Source organism: Maniola hyperantus, chromosome 6, assembly GCF_902806685.2.
Source record: "Maniola hyperantus chromosome 6, iAphHyp1.2, whole genome shotgun sequence".
NCBI classification, from domain to species: domain Eukaryota; kingdom Metazoa; phylum Arthropoda; class Insecta; order Lepidoptera; family Nymphalidae; genus Maniola; species Maniola hyperantus.
The window spans coordinates 7,824,419-7,844,091 of record NC_048541.1 but is presented as its reverse complement, the minus strand read 5'-3'; the positions used below and the strand labels follow the sequence as shown (position 1 = coordinate 7,844,091).

Here is a 19,673-nt window from a genome sequence, read left to right as displayed (position 1 = left end):
AGCCATTTTTAGTTTATCCAGAACTCTGTTTAATAAAATTAAATGGGTTTCAAAATCAGCAGAACAAATAACAATATCATCTATATAACAAAATACTATTCCATTTTCAATATCACTACAAAAATTTTGATTAAATAACTGGTCCATTAACCTCTGCTGTCGTGCTGGTGCACCGCATAGGCCAAACGGCATGACTTTAAATTTGAATAACCCTCTACCAGGAACTGTAAAACTGGTTTTTTCCTGAGAGTCGTCAGGTCCCTGTTCGGGCGCCATTTGTAAGGGTGATAAATTGTGCGGAATGGAAATATACCCGGATACGGAATAATCTACCACCTTACAAAGATTAGAGGAAAAAAAAAATAATTTACTTTACTTGATCTATCTACCTAGTAAAGAATAGAAGCTAGCCGTCGACTCCCTTGTAATGTATATGAGGTGTTATAAATGAAATTTGCTAGATGTTAGGCAAAATTGTTTTTAAGATACATTAGAATGCCTTAGGTAGATAGTACATAAAATCTATGTTTTAAATTTAAGATGCCATTGGCATGGAATAGACAATGACACAGTAAAATTCATAAAATTGTTTCAAAATAAAAGCTCAGTAGTAAAGACAGGGTTCTTACTGTACACATACACTAAGAAGGTTCACTAAACTGTTGCAGGATACAAACATTTGCTTACTTGTAGGTGCGAAGACTGCAAGGTAGCTGGACGGCATCGGCCAAGATCCAAAACTCAATTTATTTGATTCTTCACAACCGAAATGTTTCATTACAAAGATTTTCACCAAGTCTTATCCATAGCAATTAAGTTGTCAACGTGAATGTGCAAAAGAAATAAATACGAAAACCGAAAACGTAAACGTAAATCGTAAACGTAAACCCTGTAACAAAGAAAAACAAGATTATAATTTGTGCTGTGTGAAAATTTCGACACGTGGAATTTTCCCGATCAAACACAACTCACCTATTGAACTGCTGGCCACCAATGGTTTTCAGAAGTCCACCCACAACCCATTATCCTCATTTATTTGGGAAGATAAAATAACTGGAACTGGAATGAAATCATAAAATTAGGATTTTCTCTAACCAAACCGCCATTTTGTCGAATCCACATTACTTGATTTTTCACTCACCATAATTGATGAAACATTGAAATACGTTAGGATGACTAAAATTTATAACTATTGTATTTTCCCAGGCGAAGCCATGGGCGAAAAAGAATGAGATTTTCCTGGAACGAAAAAAAATTCGTCTTCACATGTTGACTCCAGGAAAATTCTAAATCTCACCAATCGGTGTTGCCAGACGCAACCCGAGTGTGGCCGCTCTCAGTTAGTTTGATCATGAAGCCAATTCATTTTGAATATTTGCGGAACCTAAGGATATATTATAAGAACCGTTTTGTTAATGACTTAACAATAAACAAATGATATTATGGTTTTATTTAATTATTTTGTTTTATTTTTACGACAATTGACAACGAAGCAAACGCCATCTATTGTGGCTCGAATGAACTCTGAACATCGACCCACGCGTAGTTCTGCACCTTGATGCTAGGTGGCACCAACATACTTTGAACAAAATAGATTTTAATTAAAAGCGAAACGCTAATTAGTAGTTCAAAATTTACAACGTCACAGGTGAAAGGATTGAAGTTGCTAAAATCCTGAAAAACACATCTTCAATTTTAATAAATACTTACAAATTTTCATGGATAAGTCTTTTTTATACAAAACTGTATCCTATGGCATTTTCAAAAATCGTAAAATATATTTTTCCTAATTTTTATCCGTAAGTTCACATACCAATTTTCGTGGAAAAAACATGAAAAAATTACGGACTTTAATGCAAACTTTCATTCCTTATTTAACCCCTTAGGCATTGAATTTCCAAAAATCCTTTCTTAGAGAGTGCCCAGTATATATACCTACTTCATAAAAGAAACCTACTATCAAAATTTCAAGTTTCTTCCAAGCATTGCTAGATCAGTCAGGACTAGTCTTTTTATATTCATGGAAAGAAGATTGTTAATAATAAATTAAGTTGAAAGATCCCTTGACTCACGTTTTAATAAGAGGAAAACAATTCTTTTCTCTTTTATTAAAACGATAGAATAGTGTAGAGAGTAAAGTAAATTTTTCAGAATATCCTCTTCATCTGGGGGTTTCTTCGGAATCGCGTTCTTCGGGTGATTCCTCTGGCATAAAATTTTGTCGCTTTTGACCAGGAAGAACACGATCCCATGAAATTATGGGTAATAAGAAATATATTTATATGAGTCTGGCACTCGATTTTATGAATAGTTTAAAAACTTACACGATTCGTGACCAGTGCAATCAGATTATCATATCAGAGGAATCTGATAAAGGGTTTAAAATCGAAAATTAATGTATAAATTAGGTTGTTTTTTAATCGTGTATACCTACTTATTTTATTTGGTCAAGTAGTAGATAGTATTCTACGAAAAAAAAAATGATTTTTGTTGCGGATGCATGTGATTGATTGATCAGTTGACGCGGGTGCACGCAATTGGTTGAAAAGTCGGCGTTTCGTCCCGTATTCGACAACTTTCCCGCCACATTAAGACGCTTATTGCTTACTAGCTTATTTATGTTCGCGACTGACCGCGAGGACTCTATAAATTTCAAACCCCCATTTAACCAACTTAAGGGTGGATTTTCTAAAAATCCTTTCTTAGTGGATACCTACTCTTTACAAAGAACACACTCTCCAAATTTCAAGTCTATAGGACCAGCGGTTTAGGCTGTGCGTTCATATATTATAAGTCAGTCAGTCAGTCAGGACTTTGAATTTTATATATACAGATTATTCCTTTTGTCCATAGGTCAACAGGAAGATAAGTATGCACTTAGCGGCGGCGTGGCGAACCCTGGGGGCACCCGGCTGTGCGCGCAGTGTGGGAAGGTCATCACAGAGCGGTTCCTGCTCAAGGCGATGGAACGATTCTGGCACGAAGACTGTCTCAAGTGCGGTTGCTGCGACTGTCGACTGGGCGAAGTCGGTTCCAAGTTGTATTATAAAGCAGACCTAATGCTTTGTAAAAGGGATTATCTTAGGTAAGTGCCTTAACTACTAATTGTGAATTTGTTGGTGGAAATCTACATGAATACTAATATTATCTATTATAATTGCGAAAGTATGTCTATCTGTCTGTTACCTTTATATGCGTCAACCACTAAACCAATTTTGTACAGCGATAGGTTGTATTCCGGAAACAGACACAGGTTATTTTTTATCTTGGATAAACTAAGAGTTTATTTTAAACCTAAGTTCACGTGGATAAAATCGCCGGTATCATCTTCTATTAGGTAGATAAATAAAAAGATTGGAAAGTGACTGATTGACACATTTTCTAGAAACATAATAGGTATTATGTTCTATGTATAGTTCGTCTTTATAACGATAATTGTTATACTTATTATAGAAAGAAATTTGAGAAATCACAACGGGATTCTTAAAAAAACTAAATCAACGATGTCACCAGAAAAACCTAGTAATGTGATATGTAACGCGAAGAAAACTGACTAAAATTGTATATTTTAAAAGATCGATATAAAAACCACTCAGTCACAATCTGATCACAATTTTTTACTAGTTCTTTTTCTATCTTAACCTGACACCACTCTGAATTCAATAGATTACAAATTCTATGGACCGAGGATTCGTATTGAATTTCTGATGCCATTTGTAATCCATACAAGGAGATTTATCAGTAAGCTGTGGCGTTTACATTAACTTCCAATAACAGTCGATGTAGCACTTAAGATAAATGTTTTGAATCGAAAATTACCTGACATGCGTCATGTTGCGTTTTATTTTACATGCAATAAAACATGAAGGTACCGGCGGTTTTTGAAACGCTCTACAGTGATTAAATTCGTGAATTGATTGACATGAAATACCTAATATTGGTCGGTCGTCCGTTTAGACGCACAATGCCATAAACGCAAATCGGATGCGGTACGCAGAATGCCGCATAATGCCATATATAGGTACGTGAAATGCCAAATTGCGTAACGCCAAAGCGCACATTATACGCAAAATGCCAAACCAAAATGCCAGATTTGGCATTCAAAAACTAAATCAAAAACCAAACAAAAGTACCTACTATAAATTAAATTAAAGTACCTATTCAATTTAATAGGAGTATCCTAAATTTTAAGGGGGCTCTTAAAATTTAAGGACACTTACTTGCTTAACTACAAATATTGTGGGTTTGCTATTTTCAAACATTTTAATTTTGCCATTTTGCCTTTTTGGCATTATGTCTGTTTAGTATTTTGCGTAAGTAATCTTTCAATAGCTATCGCAAAACGCCACAAAATTTTGCGTTTTTTTGGCGTTGTACCCTAGTCGACAACCAAGAATAGTTTTAATCATTTAATATCAAAGGAATGATTGATCATAGTTCGGTAAATAATATTTTTTTACGATGATTGCCATTTCTGCAATGTGATCAAATGATATCTTGTTAACAGTGTTAGCTGAAATGCTAATTTAACAGTAATTGTTTTATACTGCATACCTACGATAAATTGGGTAATGATACATTGTATATGCAGATTGTTTGTGACTAAAGCCGTGCGTAATCTAATCATCTATTTCAATTGTTTTTCCCAAACTATCCTAAGTGATAGAGCTGGGTATTTCCATCATTTGAGACTCAAACATCCAATTTTTTTTATGTACCTACCTTTTCTATAGATGGAACCTATGGAAAGAATCATAAGACAACAGATCATCGACTTGGTACAAAGATAGCTTGCATCTCGTGGAAGTATAGTACGCGATAGGTCGAGATAGCAATCGGGGTATGAGGCGGTCTCTGCCTCTGCTCACTCGCCTGCACTGGGTTAGCGAGAGGCCTGTGCGGGTGTGCGGGGCGTTACGTCCCCGATCCCCGACAAAAATAGCCTATGTATAGTCCGCGACAGACTATACATACCTAGGCTACTTTTCCTCCCAGAAAACCAAAGAGTTCTCCCGGGATTTTTAATAACCTAAATCCACGCGGACGAAGTCGCGAGTGTTATCTTCTAGTCATAAATATCTGAATCGTGAGTGGGACTTCGATATTATAATTAAAAAATAAAAATCCTAAATTTTTACCAGGTTATTTGGCGCAACGGGCAACTGTGTGGCGTGCAACAAAGTCATTCCCGCCTTCGAAATGGTTATGCGAGCGAAGAGTTTCGTTTACCACTTAGAATGCTTCGCTTGTCAACAGTGCAATCACAGGTGAACTCCAATTTCCAACTACTGAGCACTTAAAAGTTCTTGCACTTCTTGCTAACAGGCAGTTACGGTGTTCCGTAGGTGCTTGTACTAGAAAATACAAACAAGTACAGTACGCGCGGCGAGAGCTTGGCTTTGACCGTTATTGCGCAGAAATCAGAAATTGGGTATCAACGGGCAATTAGTGGGGTGCGGGGCGGGTGTGTAGGCGCACGCGGTGCTCTGATTGGCGCTCCACTGCTCCAGTCGTTCCCTGCCTTTGTTTGTACAATCACGTTCACAAGTGAATTGCTATTTTCGTTAATTGTTTATTATATAAGAATCTGAATAGCACTGCTGCTAAGACTTTTTTTTAATGTTAACTTTTGTATTTAATAATTATTTTAAGTTTTCTTTTGTTTGTATGTACCAATTTTACATGTATCTTGGAATAAATAATTTTATTAAAAAACAATTATTTAGAATTTTCATCGCTGTCTCTGTAAACTTTAAAAGGAAATAAACATTTTATATAAGTAAAATAACTATCAATAGTTTTAATAAATGAAGAAGTTTATCTATTTCGTATTATTTTCTAGCATTATTACCACTGTACATGAATTTTGACCCACTCAAATATCCAACCTGGTACATAAAAAAGGAAAAGTATTGTGTGCGTGACAGTACCCATGCGCAGTAATCCCCTCCACCCGAAGGTCAAAGCCAAACTCTCGCCGCGCGATCTGTATCAATCGTAATAGATTATCATCATCATCATCATCACCGCATCGCTAGCACTCTACTAGTACTGAGCACTGGTGGTCATGCTGGCCAAGTGCGGATTGGCAGGCTCTCAGACATGCAAGTTTCTTCACGGTGTTTTCCTTCACCGTTAAAGCAAGTGATATTAATTGCTTAAAACGCACATAACTCCGAAAACTTAGAGATGCGTGCCCGGGATTGAACCGCCGCGCCGACCCCACGAATACGAGGCCGACGACATCTAAACCCCTAATCACAGCTTAGTAATAGATTATATGTAAATTAGATATTAAATATGGCTGCTATAAACATTTCTATAATCTTATTCTAGTTTAATGCCCAGCTCCTGAATAACACGGGGTATATAAATCTGTGCAGGTTCTGTGTGGGCGACAGATTCTATCTGTGCGACAACAAGATACTCTGCGAGTATGATTACGAGGAGAGGCTGGTTTTTGCCAGTATGGCAGCCAACCCCAGCGGACTAGCGCACATTAGACGACAAGTTAGTGGATTACAGGTATATTTTATTAAATAAGAAAGCATTTTAGAAGCAGCAGCATTTTAGCAGTGAAGAATCATTATCTTACAAATTGAAGACGACAATCATATTTGTTTCTCCTTAAGTACGATTATAGAGTATATTTTAGTCTATTTTATTAGTATATTGGTATTATACATATTATTTAATACATAAATCAGTGGTTTGTATATTAGTATGTATCAGTTATTTGAATGTATGTTTATTAGTATATTACACACCACCTGCAGTCTAATTTTCCTTATACTTTCCAATCTTTAAGGTTGCCTGGTAGAGATCGCTAATTAGCGATAAGGCCGCCTTTTGTATCTTCCTTCTGTCTGTGTTTTTTATTCTTTAATGTAATCCTTCTTGTGGTTGTGCAAATAAAGTGTATTTATTATTATTATTTTAATCCAAAACACAATACACATACCTACTAGAATAGTAGATTCCTACCTACACTGAATTACCGATATTTTTTGTAGCATTGCCAAAGTAACGTTAAAAAGTGAAGATAATAATACCAAAACATTAATTAACGTTCTAGACACCGTTATTAATATCGGTAAAAGTAAGAATATTCATATTAGGCGACGTCGTGTAAAAAAAGCTTATTTATTTTATTTATCAGAGCCTTAACCGAATCCTTTCATGAGACACGCACTTTTGCCCCGACTTGACAGGGTAAGTACCTGATTAGACGAATTTTAGTTTTCAATTGGACAGTAACATAAAATACAAGAATAAACAGAATTGCGAGCGCAGCGAGCGCAATTTTTTATTTTAACACAGAAAAATTTAAAGTGATACGGAAATGAGCATCTGTTATCTTTTCACAGCCCATATTATTATTAAGTTCCCACAGGATTTAAGAAAAATCAAATCCATGTGGATGAAGTTACTTACACATACATACAAGAGTTCATGAACCTTCCTAAAAGAAAGCGCGAGCGAAGCGAGCGCGAAAGTGCCATATTTACGAAAAAATCTGTAGGTACTGATATTATAACTGCGGTCTCCCTATCTACCCATCTTTTTAACCAGCCCCAGGTACTAGGTATCAGAGATCCCGGAAAATCAAAGAGTTCCTACGGGCTTTTCAGAATAATTTCGAGATTTCGGGAGCCCCCTCCCGAAATCACGAAATTATTCTGAAATGGATTTAAATATACTTGTTCTTGAATAACTCTTTTTTTTAATAGATATAAAATAATTATAAAAAAAATTTGCCGTGCTCGCTTGGTTCGTGCTTTTGTTCTGTGTTGAAGTGAACCTACTAACAAATTGTGTTTTGGTTTATGGCTTCTAAATTCGTCAATCTAATAATATAGAAAAACACATCCAGTCAAATAAAACGCATTACAACTATAATTGACGCTATGTATTTTCCTTTAATTTATGATTCAAAAAGAAATACTACTTTCCTCACAGTAATAGTTAATGGTTATGAATATAGTTTCCGGCGTATATTTCGTACGCTAATGAACGGCTGGCGCTGTCGCGGCCTCTAATTACGTGAATATTTTATCTTTGATCAATGTAGGTATCATGTTGCCGGTTCTCACTGCGTGGCCTGCAGACACACCGCCACGTACAATCAATTAGAGCTTTTGTCGTGACGTGGACCGATACCACAAATTCAAATCTACGTTTTACTAAATGTATGTAATTTTAAAAAGGCTTATGTGCACTGTTATTACATCCAAGAACGGAACAAACGTCTGTTTACGCCATTATACGTACACTTATCGATTTATTACGGACTCGGTTATTATGTACGCCTGTTTGCCTTTTACAAGCAGTACTAAATTGCCTTGTTCTCATAATAGGATCCATCTCGTCTATAGATGATATTATGTAAAGAGCTTTTTTCGCATGCCCCCAAATAAAAGGCACGTGAAAAAGTAGGCTCCGGAGGAGTAAATACTCCCACAAGGACACTGTTAGTGGAAGATTCTATCTCCACTTTATTATGTTTCTTTTGTGATCATTAATCTTTCCCGTACGAACGCTTGTCGGAATGCGAATGTGGGGGAATCTATTTCATTTTATGAGTCGCGCGAGTGGAGGGAACCCATTCAGCCGCACGACATTTCTAATCGACTTTTTGATTGCGCTCACGGTCTACTGTTGGGCGCTTGACAGGAGAATTGCTAACATTGAAATCGAATTACTGTTCGAGTTATCCTTTTTATTAAAGGCGATGCTCATGAAATGTTCGAGGCGGTTACAAGTCAGGTACACTTTCTTGCGCTGCACTTGGGTACCTAGACGTTGCGAGTTGCAATGATCAACATTATCATTAGGCTATATTATCACCGTCTTACAACAAGGAGATAATTAGAGGATTGTTTGTTGCAGTCGCCGAGTAGTGCATATGTGGGTGGGGCGGCCGGCTGTGTGGCAGGAGGGCCGGTGGGCCCTCTAGTAGAGAAGGACAACGGCGGGTGCGCAGGCGCAGACGACGCGTCTAGCGGCTATGGCAGCCCGCCCGACCCTGATGTGTGCGATGCTGCGCGATGACCGATGATGCCTCGCCGACTACTTGCCTCGGTGGGTATAATGTAACATTCAGTATATTAAGCTATATACATGATATACATAATTAGAACACTAGCAAAAACTAAGCGCTTTATACTACCTAAACACTATCCAGTACCAATAAACATTTGCCTGATACTTTTAGTTTTAGTGATTTATAGTATTTTTCAAACCCGCAATGCGTACGTGCAAACTTCGAGGTCAACGTCCCACCTACGGCGCGGCATTGACCCCGCGGCACCTAGCTACGCAACGTCCGTTGACCTGTAGCGTCAGTCATATTATGTTTTATTTGAAATACATATTATTACTGACGCTACAGGCAAGGGTATAGTTAAAGACCTGGAGAGTGACAGAGGCTACTTTTTATCTAAGAAAATTTAAGAGTTCCCACGGGATTTTAAAAACCTAAATCCACGCGGACGAAGTCGCGGGCATCAGCTAGTTGTGTATATTTTGTACAGATTATTATAATTGTTCTTATTTATTATACACAGGTGAAACCTCACTGAGCTATGGCGGAGCGGTATATGGTTAAGAGCCGTTTGCGCATCGGATAACCCAGACACGAGAAGATTATTAAAGATCAATATCGCCTAGATAATATTGCGTTTCCTTCAAAATTATACATCCTTTTCTTCACGAAATCAAACAAACAGTTTAACATTTCCATTTTCCCAATCTCTTAAAGTGTTAAAACAATTTCTACGGTGCGATTTTATTGTAAAAAAGGTGAATTTTTAAAGACTATTAAAACGTTAAGCGATTACAGAATGAGTTTATGCAAAACCGACTAAGTGTAGTATTATATCTAAGTGTTTCGAAGCCACTTTGAAAGCGCCGCAGGAGTAGGTACATTAGGCTAGAAGGCGCGCCATGGATGAGGCCACTTTACAAAATGTCCGGGATGAGTCGCGATAACGTTGTCAGAACACGATATTTCCATTATGTATACGATTTGAGTCTACATGGTAAGATAGCGTCGCGTGGGTAGGACGCTAACCCTCTCCCGCGCGGACTCCGCTGTATCATACAACTAAGGCTAAAGCATACACGATACTTTTAGCATCGGAAATTGGCGATTTGGTCGCTTTCCGGTTGCTAGAAGCTGCGATCACACATAGGACGTTTGTGCACTCATCCATATTCGGCGCTCAAAAACGGCGATCTGTTTTTTTGCTTACATAAAAAACACGAATATATATAACTTCGCACATTGACACAATACGTGGTTAGTATCGGAAGATACTGCAGCGACAGCATGTTCATTCCGTCGCGATTAGGCTGAGATGCTGAGATCTATAGAGCTACTTTGACTCTGCTGAGACTTTACTTCGAGTTAAATTTAGAGTTAAAACTAGACAGATGTGTGTATGTTTCTTAGATAAATCCGTCTCGTTTTAACTCTGCATTAAGCCTGAGCAAAGTCAAAGTATACGCTTTATAGATCTCGCCTTGGTTTTAGTACCTCCAGGAACAACGATCGGGGCAACAACGCCAAAGCGCGATGCAGCATTGAACGCTTGATTTCGATGCCACAATAAAAATTTATTGTAGTTAGTCGCTGCAATATATAAACAATCAATAAATCTCTAATCGCTGATACTAAAAGTATCGTGTGTGAGTGTGTGTTGACCCTTACAACTCGCGCTTAGCTAATTTAGCCAAGCTGGCTATATTTACCTACAATAGTTTTAAACTTCGAGTTATGAACCTAAATATTTCATTATTTTGTTTATTTTCCCATCGCATAGCACACTGTACTACATAAAATCTTTCATACAACGAGTAAAAGTCCATAGCTGAAAATATTATTTGATAGATAGAATCGATCTCATTGTTATAAAATTCTGTGTACTTTAGTGTACCTAAATATTGTTATCATACAAGGTATGAACTTCGTGGATATTTTTTAGTCCTTATTTTCCACTTTATAAATTGGTTAAATACCTATGTATGTTAATGTTACTTTGTACCAAAGATATTGTTTCGTTCGGAAGTTTTTAGTCTTCACAGATGAGTTACTTGTATAGATGATTTAGTGATACTTACCATTTTTTGGTACTTTAAATCGGTGCAATGGTTGATAGTTAAGTACCTCTGTATTCATAAAATTTATATTAAGATATTTTGTAAATTGTATTTTTTTCTTATTTTGCCATAGTATGCTTCAGTGTACCTATGTTGATCGCATATACCTACCAATTTCTAAAATTAATATTACGTGGTTTCCGATGTTTGGCTACGTTGTTTAAATAATATGTGGGAGATAATTCAAAGATTTAGCTATATGCTTAAATTTTTTAATTCTTCTTTTCGAGTCGACGGTCACCTCAAACACGGGCAGCCCAAAAAGCCGCTACCGCGATTGCTCGGTCGGTAGCGTTGTACAGCTCCTCGTACGTGCAGGCTGTCGGGCACGCAGGGCACCCAGTCATGTGCGCAATGGTCTGTTTCGGATGACCGCAGATGCACTGCGTATCATGTACCGAGATAAAGCCCCACCTCGCCAAATCCACCCTAGACCTCCCCACCCCCGCTCTGAGGCGGTTGAGCGACCTCCAGACAGGCCAGCTGAGATTGTATCCTTCGGCAAGTCTCTCCCTTACGCTGGTGTTCGGGTTCGGGGTACCTAGCCGTGACCTCCACATAGCAAGACGTGTAGTTTCAGCGGACTGCTTGAGAGGCTGCACTGAGTGTAAGAAGCTATTCCTTGAGCGCAACCTAGGACGGGCCGGTGTATGACTGAATAGTGGATGACGTCTATCCTGTGTCTGCTTTGTTCTTTCTACCGAGCTAGAGACCGCTCGACGTACCTCAGGGGGGGCTATTCCTGCCAGCTGGTGCAGTTTGTCGGTAGGTGTTGAATTTTTTAATATTAAATAAACATTATTGTAAAATAAAAATTTTACGATTAAAAGATGTATTTATGTAAAAATTTGAACTGACGTTAATTATAATTATTTTCTAGGATAGAAAGTTTTCTTCAAACACGTTGTATCATAGAAACAACAAATAAAAAATCTCAAACATCGACAGTTATTTTTCATTTTAACGTTATTGTGTAAATAAATATATTTATTTAATGACTTAGCTTGTGTTTTATTTTAAACTAGCTTATGCTCGCGACTTCGTCCGCGTGGACTACACAAATTTCAAACCCCTATTTCAACCCCTTAGGGGTTCAATTTTCAAAAATCCTTTCTTAGCGGATGCCTACGTCATAATAGCTATCTGCATGCCAAATTTCAGCCCGATCCGTCCAGTAGTTTGAGCTGTGCGTTGATAGATCAGTCAGTCAGTCAGTCAGTCATTCAGTCAGTCACCTTTTCCTTTTATATATTATGTAGATGTAGACTAGAAGATAGAACCACTTCATGCGCGTGGATTCAATCTTTCAACGTATTAAAAATCCCGTATGAAATCTTAGATTTTCAGTGATAAAAAGTACCCATCCTATTCCTAAGTCCATCTTCAGAGTGCAAGCTATCTTTGTGTCAAATTTCGTCTAAACTGGTTTAGATGTAACAGACAGACACGTTCGCATTTATTTAATTTAATTTAATTTGCAAAAACATTTACAATAAAGAGAAAAAGAGAGTAAAAGTAGACAGTGAAGCACTTATCTCTATGAGAGATCTTTACCAGTGACCCTTGGCAGTGAAGGAGGATTTATGATATTAGTATGGATAAATCCCTAGGTGTTAAAAAATCAGTTTGCAAATCGATTGTCGATGGCCAAACGCGAGTCTGACTCGCACGAAGATACCACGACTATAATTTAAGGCTATCTTGGCCTAGGTTTTAAAATTTGAATAGTAGTATAAATATTTTAGTGATAAAATAAGCGGGCAATTTTACCTAGCGATTATTTCTCTTTTCCACACAAACCTGCCCCCTAATTGTGTAAGAATAACCATTTCATGGCTATCGCAATCGTCAAGAATTCTGCCCTTTGATTGGCTGTGAAAAAATGTAAACAGCGAATCAACCAATCAAAGGGCAGAATTTCTTGACGATTGCGATAGCCATGAAATGGTTATTCTTACACAATTGGGGGGCTGATCAAGCAGTTTTAAATCTTGAGGGTTGTCACATTTCAGGAAAATGTTTCTATTTAAATTCATTTTTAATACTCGTACAGTCAAAATTTTGAAACCTAGGCCAATATAACCATGGTAAATTATGACTGCATTTCCGCGCTGATCAGCCAGGCTGATCCTTTGCGCAATAAATGAGCCAGCCATTCTGTTGCATGTTAGGCGTGCAGATGAGGCAATTAAGCATGGTGAAATGTCTCGTAAGAATTTTTAGGCTTAAGAGACTCCATGGTATACATAAAAAAATGTAACATAATTATTCAATAACCAGAGCCATAATTGAGCCGCTTGCTATGCTAGTTTCAGCCATTTCTGCTGCGGCTCCCGTTCTTGATGTCAATCTGTCAACACATTACAAATGTTATGTCATATTAGGGGCCCGTGTCCGTTCCCAGGGAACCAGTGTCAACCCATCAGGTCTCTTGCCATCATCCTAACTAATCCCTTCCGGCTCAATGAGCGCAGGAATATCTATAGTGGCAAACGCCCTTTCGATAGCCATGACGTAGTAGCCTACCAGCACTCCTTTGGAAAGAGAGTCCGTGAATTCAATTTTTTAAAAGGTATTTATACATAGGTAATAGGTATATGTACCTATATAGGTAGATATGTACATGTTTTGTTTTTCTTTTAACATTTTAAAGAAACGTACGCCGACTAAGCAAACGATTCATTTTATGGAAAGCACTTAAAGGATTATCACGTACGCTTAAGATATTTGGGTTTTTAAAGTAGGTACTCTCTGGGCATTGTACTGTGCTAATTGGCAAGAGACCTCACCCAACAATAAAATCTTTTTGAATCACTTAAAAATACATCAGTTTGTTAAACAAAACGCGCCGCGTGCTCATCGCATCGTGAGAAACTTAAAGATACACCTACCTACCTATTATGATTTACTCGAATACTCAGTACAGACTACAGAAGGATATTAGAGTGATTTTAGTAGTCTTTGATTGTATGTAGGTATGTACGTAGGTACATAAATGGATTCTCTTGTACAGTGCGTGCAAAACAAGTAGGTAGTCTAATCTGAAGTTGCACCCTGGCGGTTTGCACAGGCTGTTTTTGCATGCGCAGTCATACGCATCGTGTTCAGATTAAAATGCTTGTTTTGCGCGCTTAGTATTAAGTATTCTACCTTCTAAAATACGAGTTTATACTTAAACTCAATAAAAAGCCATCTATCCTTGTTGCACAATAATAAGTTGTTATGGTTATGATCGACAAATAAAAAAGAAAGTATATTTTCTCCCTCTAAGACTTTTAGTATTCGCCCTTAAGTAAATTGGATACTAATTGGTATTATTTAAGCGAAAACGCCTGAAGAATGTCGCTCTGAAATCTTCTTAACCCAAAAAACTTTTCCAAGACATGACATACATTGTTAGACCCGATCCTTTGTGAATAGGTACATTTTAAGAACTCAAACACACATGTTTGTTTTATTCTTCATAATTAGGTTGGTTCAGTGTTTTTATCTTTAGTCCCAGAGATAGTTGTAGGTTATCCTTAGCTGGTACGCATTCAAAACATACCTACTTACTTTTTCATTTTTGGTGTCTTTCTATACCTAAGTATTACCGCGATATCTCAGAGATATCTTCTATACTTTCTATCTAGATAAACCTATAAAAACTGGCTTATTACCGCGACTTCATGCGCGTGGACTACACAAATTTCGAACCCCTATTTTTATTTTATTTTTTTATTCAGATACAAGTTAGCCCTTGACTGCAATCTCACCTGGTGGTAAGTGATGACGCAGTCTAAGAGTTTTTTATTAAACCCATACCCCTTTGGTTTCTACACGGCATCGTACCGGAACGCTAAATCGCTTGGCGGCACGGCTTTGTCGGTAGGGTGGTAACTAGCCACGGCCGAAGCCTCCCACCAGACCAGACCAGAAATTTAGAAATTATTAAAATTCCAAACCCCTGCCAGGAATCGAACCCGGGACCTCCCACTATTAAGACCACAGCGCTCACCACTGCGCCAGGGAGGTCGTCAAAATTATTTATTTTACCCCCTTAAGACTTAAATTTTTTTAAATCCTTTTTTAGTGAATGCCTACATCTTAATAGCTATCTGCATGCTTTCAGCCTGATCCGTCTAGTGGTTTGAGCTGTACGTTGATAGATCAGTCAGTCAGCTTTTCCTTTTATATATATATTATATACATATAGATGAGCCAGCCCTTCTGAAACCAAACAACGCAATTAACTGCGGTGAAAACTAGCAGCTTTTTAGCACTAACATTCCATGCCCCCAGGGTCTCCGCGGCTAACGAAACGAAAATGTATAACTATTGAAAAAAGGGGCATACTTGCGCTGCTTCTAGCTTTCAGCCATTTCTTATTTCATCGATAGCTGGATTTAAAATTTGTAGAAAATCTATCCCCGCTCTTACACTATGTGTACGCGCTCGTTGGGAATGTCCATAAAATTCTCGACGACGAGACGCATTAACGAGCGTCGTTTAGTTGTTTGCTGTTTAAATAAGAGCAGTAATGTAATTTTAATGAGCTCACAAAAATGTGTGCATATTTCTCTGTATCGGGCGACGCCGCGCCGGCGCAACGCTTAAATGACGGGGTTTCATAGCAGTGTGTGCCCCACTTATCTCATTGGCATTTTTAAGACCCTTTTATTTGATGAAGAAAGGATTTCAGTAGCTCCTTTATAGCAAGAACTGTCGTAAGTGGTGCTCGTATAATGATTCAGTCACTCAATTTTGTCTATAGGTAAACATGTCTCAATCCCGACAATTGATTATCTAAGGTTAATAAATCCTATAATTATATAAGGTTCCTTAAACAAGTCAGGCATATTTTAACCTACTTACTTACCAACCATATTGTATGACTTTTGTGTAGCCGGACGTTCAATGATCTATTTTTAACATACTTCGGAGTTATTGCATATTAGACCAGATGATGTCCACGACTTCATTTTGTGTGTGGATATGGACTTTTAAAAATTCCGTAGGGACTTTTAATTTTCCGGGATAAAAAGTAGCATAGATCAGTCGCTAGAATACAAGATAATCTCTGTATCAAATTCCACCCAAATCAGTTAAACGTATGGGCCGTGAAAATGTAACAGACAGACGGACAGGTAGACACACTTTCGCTTTTATTTTTAGTATCACGTATATGTATCTTGATATGCCATCTACTATTGGGTAATAGAAAATATGGTACCAAAGATTTTTTTTGTTTAAATCTTTTGTTATCAGGGTTTTACATTTATGTGTGTCAGCCTTGGTCAGCCTGTACCAAAGGTTGCTTTGACAAGTAATTCGATACTGTCGTAACATTGAAGCATTTTTACTATACGATGTGTCGTAAGCAAATAGGTAATTAAAAAAGGACCCAAAAAAGAATTAACTCTCAGATAGAAGAGAATTTGCCTGAGTTATTGGGATCCGCGAAGCGCACGCTCACCCGTGAAAACTCACTTAAACTTTTTTAATTAAATTTCTTGATTTTTCGCCGCGCCATGAGGAATCTTGTACTGGAGTTATATTGAAAATGTTATATTAATTATTAGTTTCGCGGTTAATAAACGCGCTAATCGACTTAAACTCTAGCATACCTGCACTGGATATGTACCTACCTATACCTAATTTACATTCTACAGCCATACTAAGTAATATCTAAGCAAAAATGTGTCTGTGTGCTAGCAAAAGCTAAACATTCGGTTAAACAGATGGGCCGTGAAAACACGGCCCATCTGTTTAACAGAATTTGACAAAACTTGGTACAGAGATAGCTTGCATCTCGGCAACGGATAGGTACCTACTTACAGCACTGTAGCACTAATAACACTGGAATGCATAGAAATATGTAAAAATAAACAATGACGTTCAGTTTTTCATGTTCATCTAACGACTAAACACGGTTCTATAAAAAGGTCTGGTGACATTTATCGACTACATCATTTTGGATGAGACGGCAAAGAACTTTCCGTTGAATCATTTAAATAAACGAACTGACATCATTATGTCAGATCTAAGGATCGAACAAATTGGCAATTAGTGGCGCGCTAACCTTCGAGGCTGGAGCCGGGACGGCACGGGACGCTACAGGCGGGTGTCGGGACACGGAGAAATTATAATCGCAATCGGAATCGATTTAATAAACTAAGCTTTTTACTCAAATATGGCAATATTGAAGTATCACTAACTAATCACTACATTTTGATGAATGATACAAATGACCATATTAGGGATCACAACTAAGTTAACAATCACGGGTATGGCTGCTGTTGGAGTTAAAATATATAAGTAGAGGGCAACTCTATAAATCCAAAAATGTCACTCTTCCAGAGCTGAGAGGTTGCGTTATGCATTTATGACGCCTGTATTACAACTACCTATTTACTTTCTATATAACATCACCAGCCATATCTATATTATCATGTTATTCTTGGTCTCGACCAGATGGTTTAGAATAGTATCAGAAATCATGTCATGCATTGCCAGACACTTAGTATCATGGCAATCCCTGCCAGACAGCCTTAAAATTTAAAAGTTTAAGGGTGTCTCATGTCTGGCTGGGGATTGCAACGACACTAAGTGTCGTGGCAATTTCCTAATCCCGTTCGGATTTCTAATACTAATCCGAAGAAAAATAAATTGACTTTATACTTTAACGTAAGATTTTTTACACCGTTATTACCTGTTATCTCCCAAAGCCACCATAATTCGAACAAACATCCAAACAAACGTTTTCCAAAGTGTTGGGGACAATACGCAGAGACACTTTCAGCTTTTATAAAATAACGACGGTCTGGCACGCGCTGGCTATCTCTATATTATGATTTATGACCCACCGGTCTATTTTACCTGTTTAGTTGTCAAGTAACGTCCATAAGCCATATTATGAAGTCATGACGAATCCAATGTGATGGATTATGACAAACAATAATACTTTACTTACGTCAAAGAATAAAATGAAGTTTATATAGACAAATTAACGCCGCGGATACACCTGTAAGTTTTACTCACGTAAGTAGCTTACATGATTAACTTACGACAAATTTACTAATGTAAGTTACACTCTTATAAGTACATTTAACTTAGTTGACAATTAATTACGTAAACTACGTACTTGAGTAAAACTAAGTTGGGTACCAAATGAAATCTTCTTATATTCTTATTACCACATCATAGTCTTATTACCATATTAACTACGACTGGGACTATGGTAGGACTATTATTTAAAACCGATCACTTTTTAATAAGATTCCGATTGACAAATCGCAATCACACCCCTGAGAAGTGAAATGATACCACCGCCCTCCACATTCCGCCATCACGGTCCCAAGATACACTACGTCCTAAGACCCCTGTGAGTCTTGTCGCTATTAATGCTTTAATTTTCTTAAAAGCAGTTTTAAAAGAGTTTCATTCAAACTTTTACATAGAAATTGTGACAAAAGCACGACGAAAACTATGCAGCGTCCAATAAAATAGGACATACAATTATTTAACTTTGCTTTAGGTTTCATGTACAAACAAAAAACCGGCCAAGCGCGAATCGGACTCGCGCATCGAGGGTTCCGTACTACAATCGTAAAAACTATCATGCGTAAAATAAACAAAAATCTGTTTTAGAATCTGCAGGTAAAGCCCTTTCATATGATACCCCACTTGGTATAGCAATCTTACTTTGAAAGTTGAAAATACTAATTATTTGTTCATGAACACATTTTAATTTTTTTTGTAATGTAACCACGAATTCACGGTTTTCGGATTTTTACCTTTACTTGTGCTATAAGACCTACCTATCTAAGTAGGTACCTCATCAGACATTATCATCCAGCAGGGTTCCGGGTCCGTATGTCCCACCGCTTTGACCCACGAAGTGATCCTATAGGAGTTTCTTCTTTTTTCTGGAGATACCTACGGAACCCTAAAAATCAAAGAGTTCCCGTGGGAGGTTTGAGAAACCTATATCTACGCGGGCGAAGTTGCGGGCATTATCTAGTACTTATTTAATTTAAAAGATTGTCACCATCTCAGCCTCGAAGATTAACAAAATAGACTCCATAGCTTTCCATGTGCCTCCCCGACGCGGCGGCGGGGTGGAGGCGTCCAAGCTCTCAGTATTCAGAGTATCGCAAATGTAACTTTCGGTTCTTTTCATGGCTAAAGTATGTTGGCGGCAATCCATAATGGGATCGCCATTATTCTTGCCATTAATTCGCATGGCCCGGCTTCCGTGCATTAGCGGGCAACCTCGACTGCCAATCCAAGGAAGGGTCACCGAACAATATCCCCACTCAATATAGACTAACATAAATAGTAAATGTACACCCTGACAAAGAGTGTTATTATCTTATGGATCATCTCGCATTTTGAAAAACAAGCTTATAGAAAGAAATACAAATAAATATCTTCCTTGTTGAAGAACCGGTTAACAACATCTTATACACTTAGATATGATAAAACTGTTACTGAAAGATTTCTGTACCTTAAATATATTTTGAAAATTGTAA

The 19,673-nt window shown here is 37.6% G+C and overlaps 1 protein-coding gene across 2 annotated transcripts in view; it reads left to right on the top strand.

Moving 5' to 3' along the window:
• LOC117983359 (LIM domain only protein 3-like) overlaps positions 1–11,371 on the top strand; it is a 72,669-nt gene extending 61,298 nt beyond the window's left edge. The window contains exons 3-7 of one of the 2 annotated variants that reach the window (XM_069499416.1): positions 2,854–3,085; positions 5,142–5,267; positions 6,384–6,510; positions 8,890–9,081; positions 9,567–11,371. In XM_069499416.1, the coding sequence (XP_069355517.1) occupies positions 2,854–3,085; positions 5,142–5,267; positions 6,384–6,510; positions 8,890–9,051 (647 nt within the window). In that variant the 3' untranslated portion in view covers positions 9,052–9,081; positions 9,567–11,371. Of the gene's footprint in view, positions 1–2,853; positions 3,086–5,141; positions 5,268–6,383; positions 6,526–8,889; positions 9,082–9,566 lie in introns of both variants that reach the window. The other variant, XM_034969889.2, reaches the window with a different exon arrangement.
• The last annotated feature ends 8,302 nt before the right edge of the window (positions 11,372–19,673 follow it).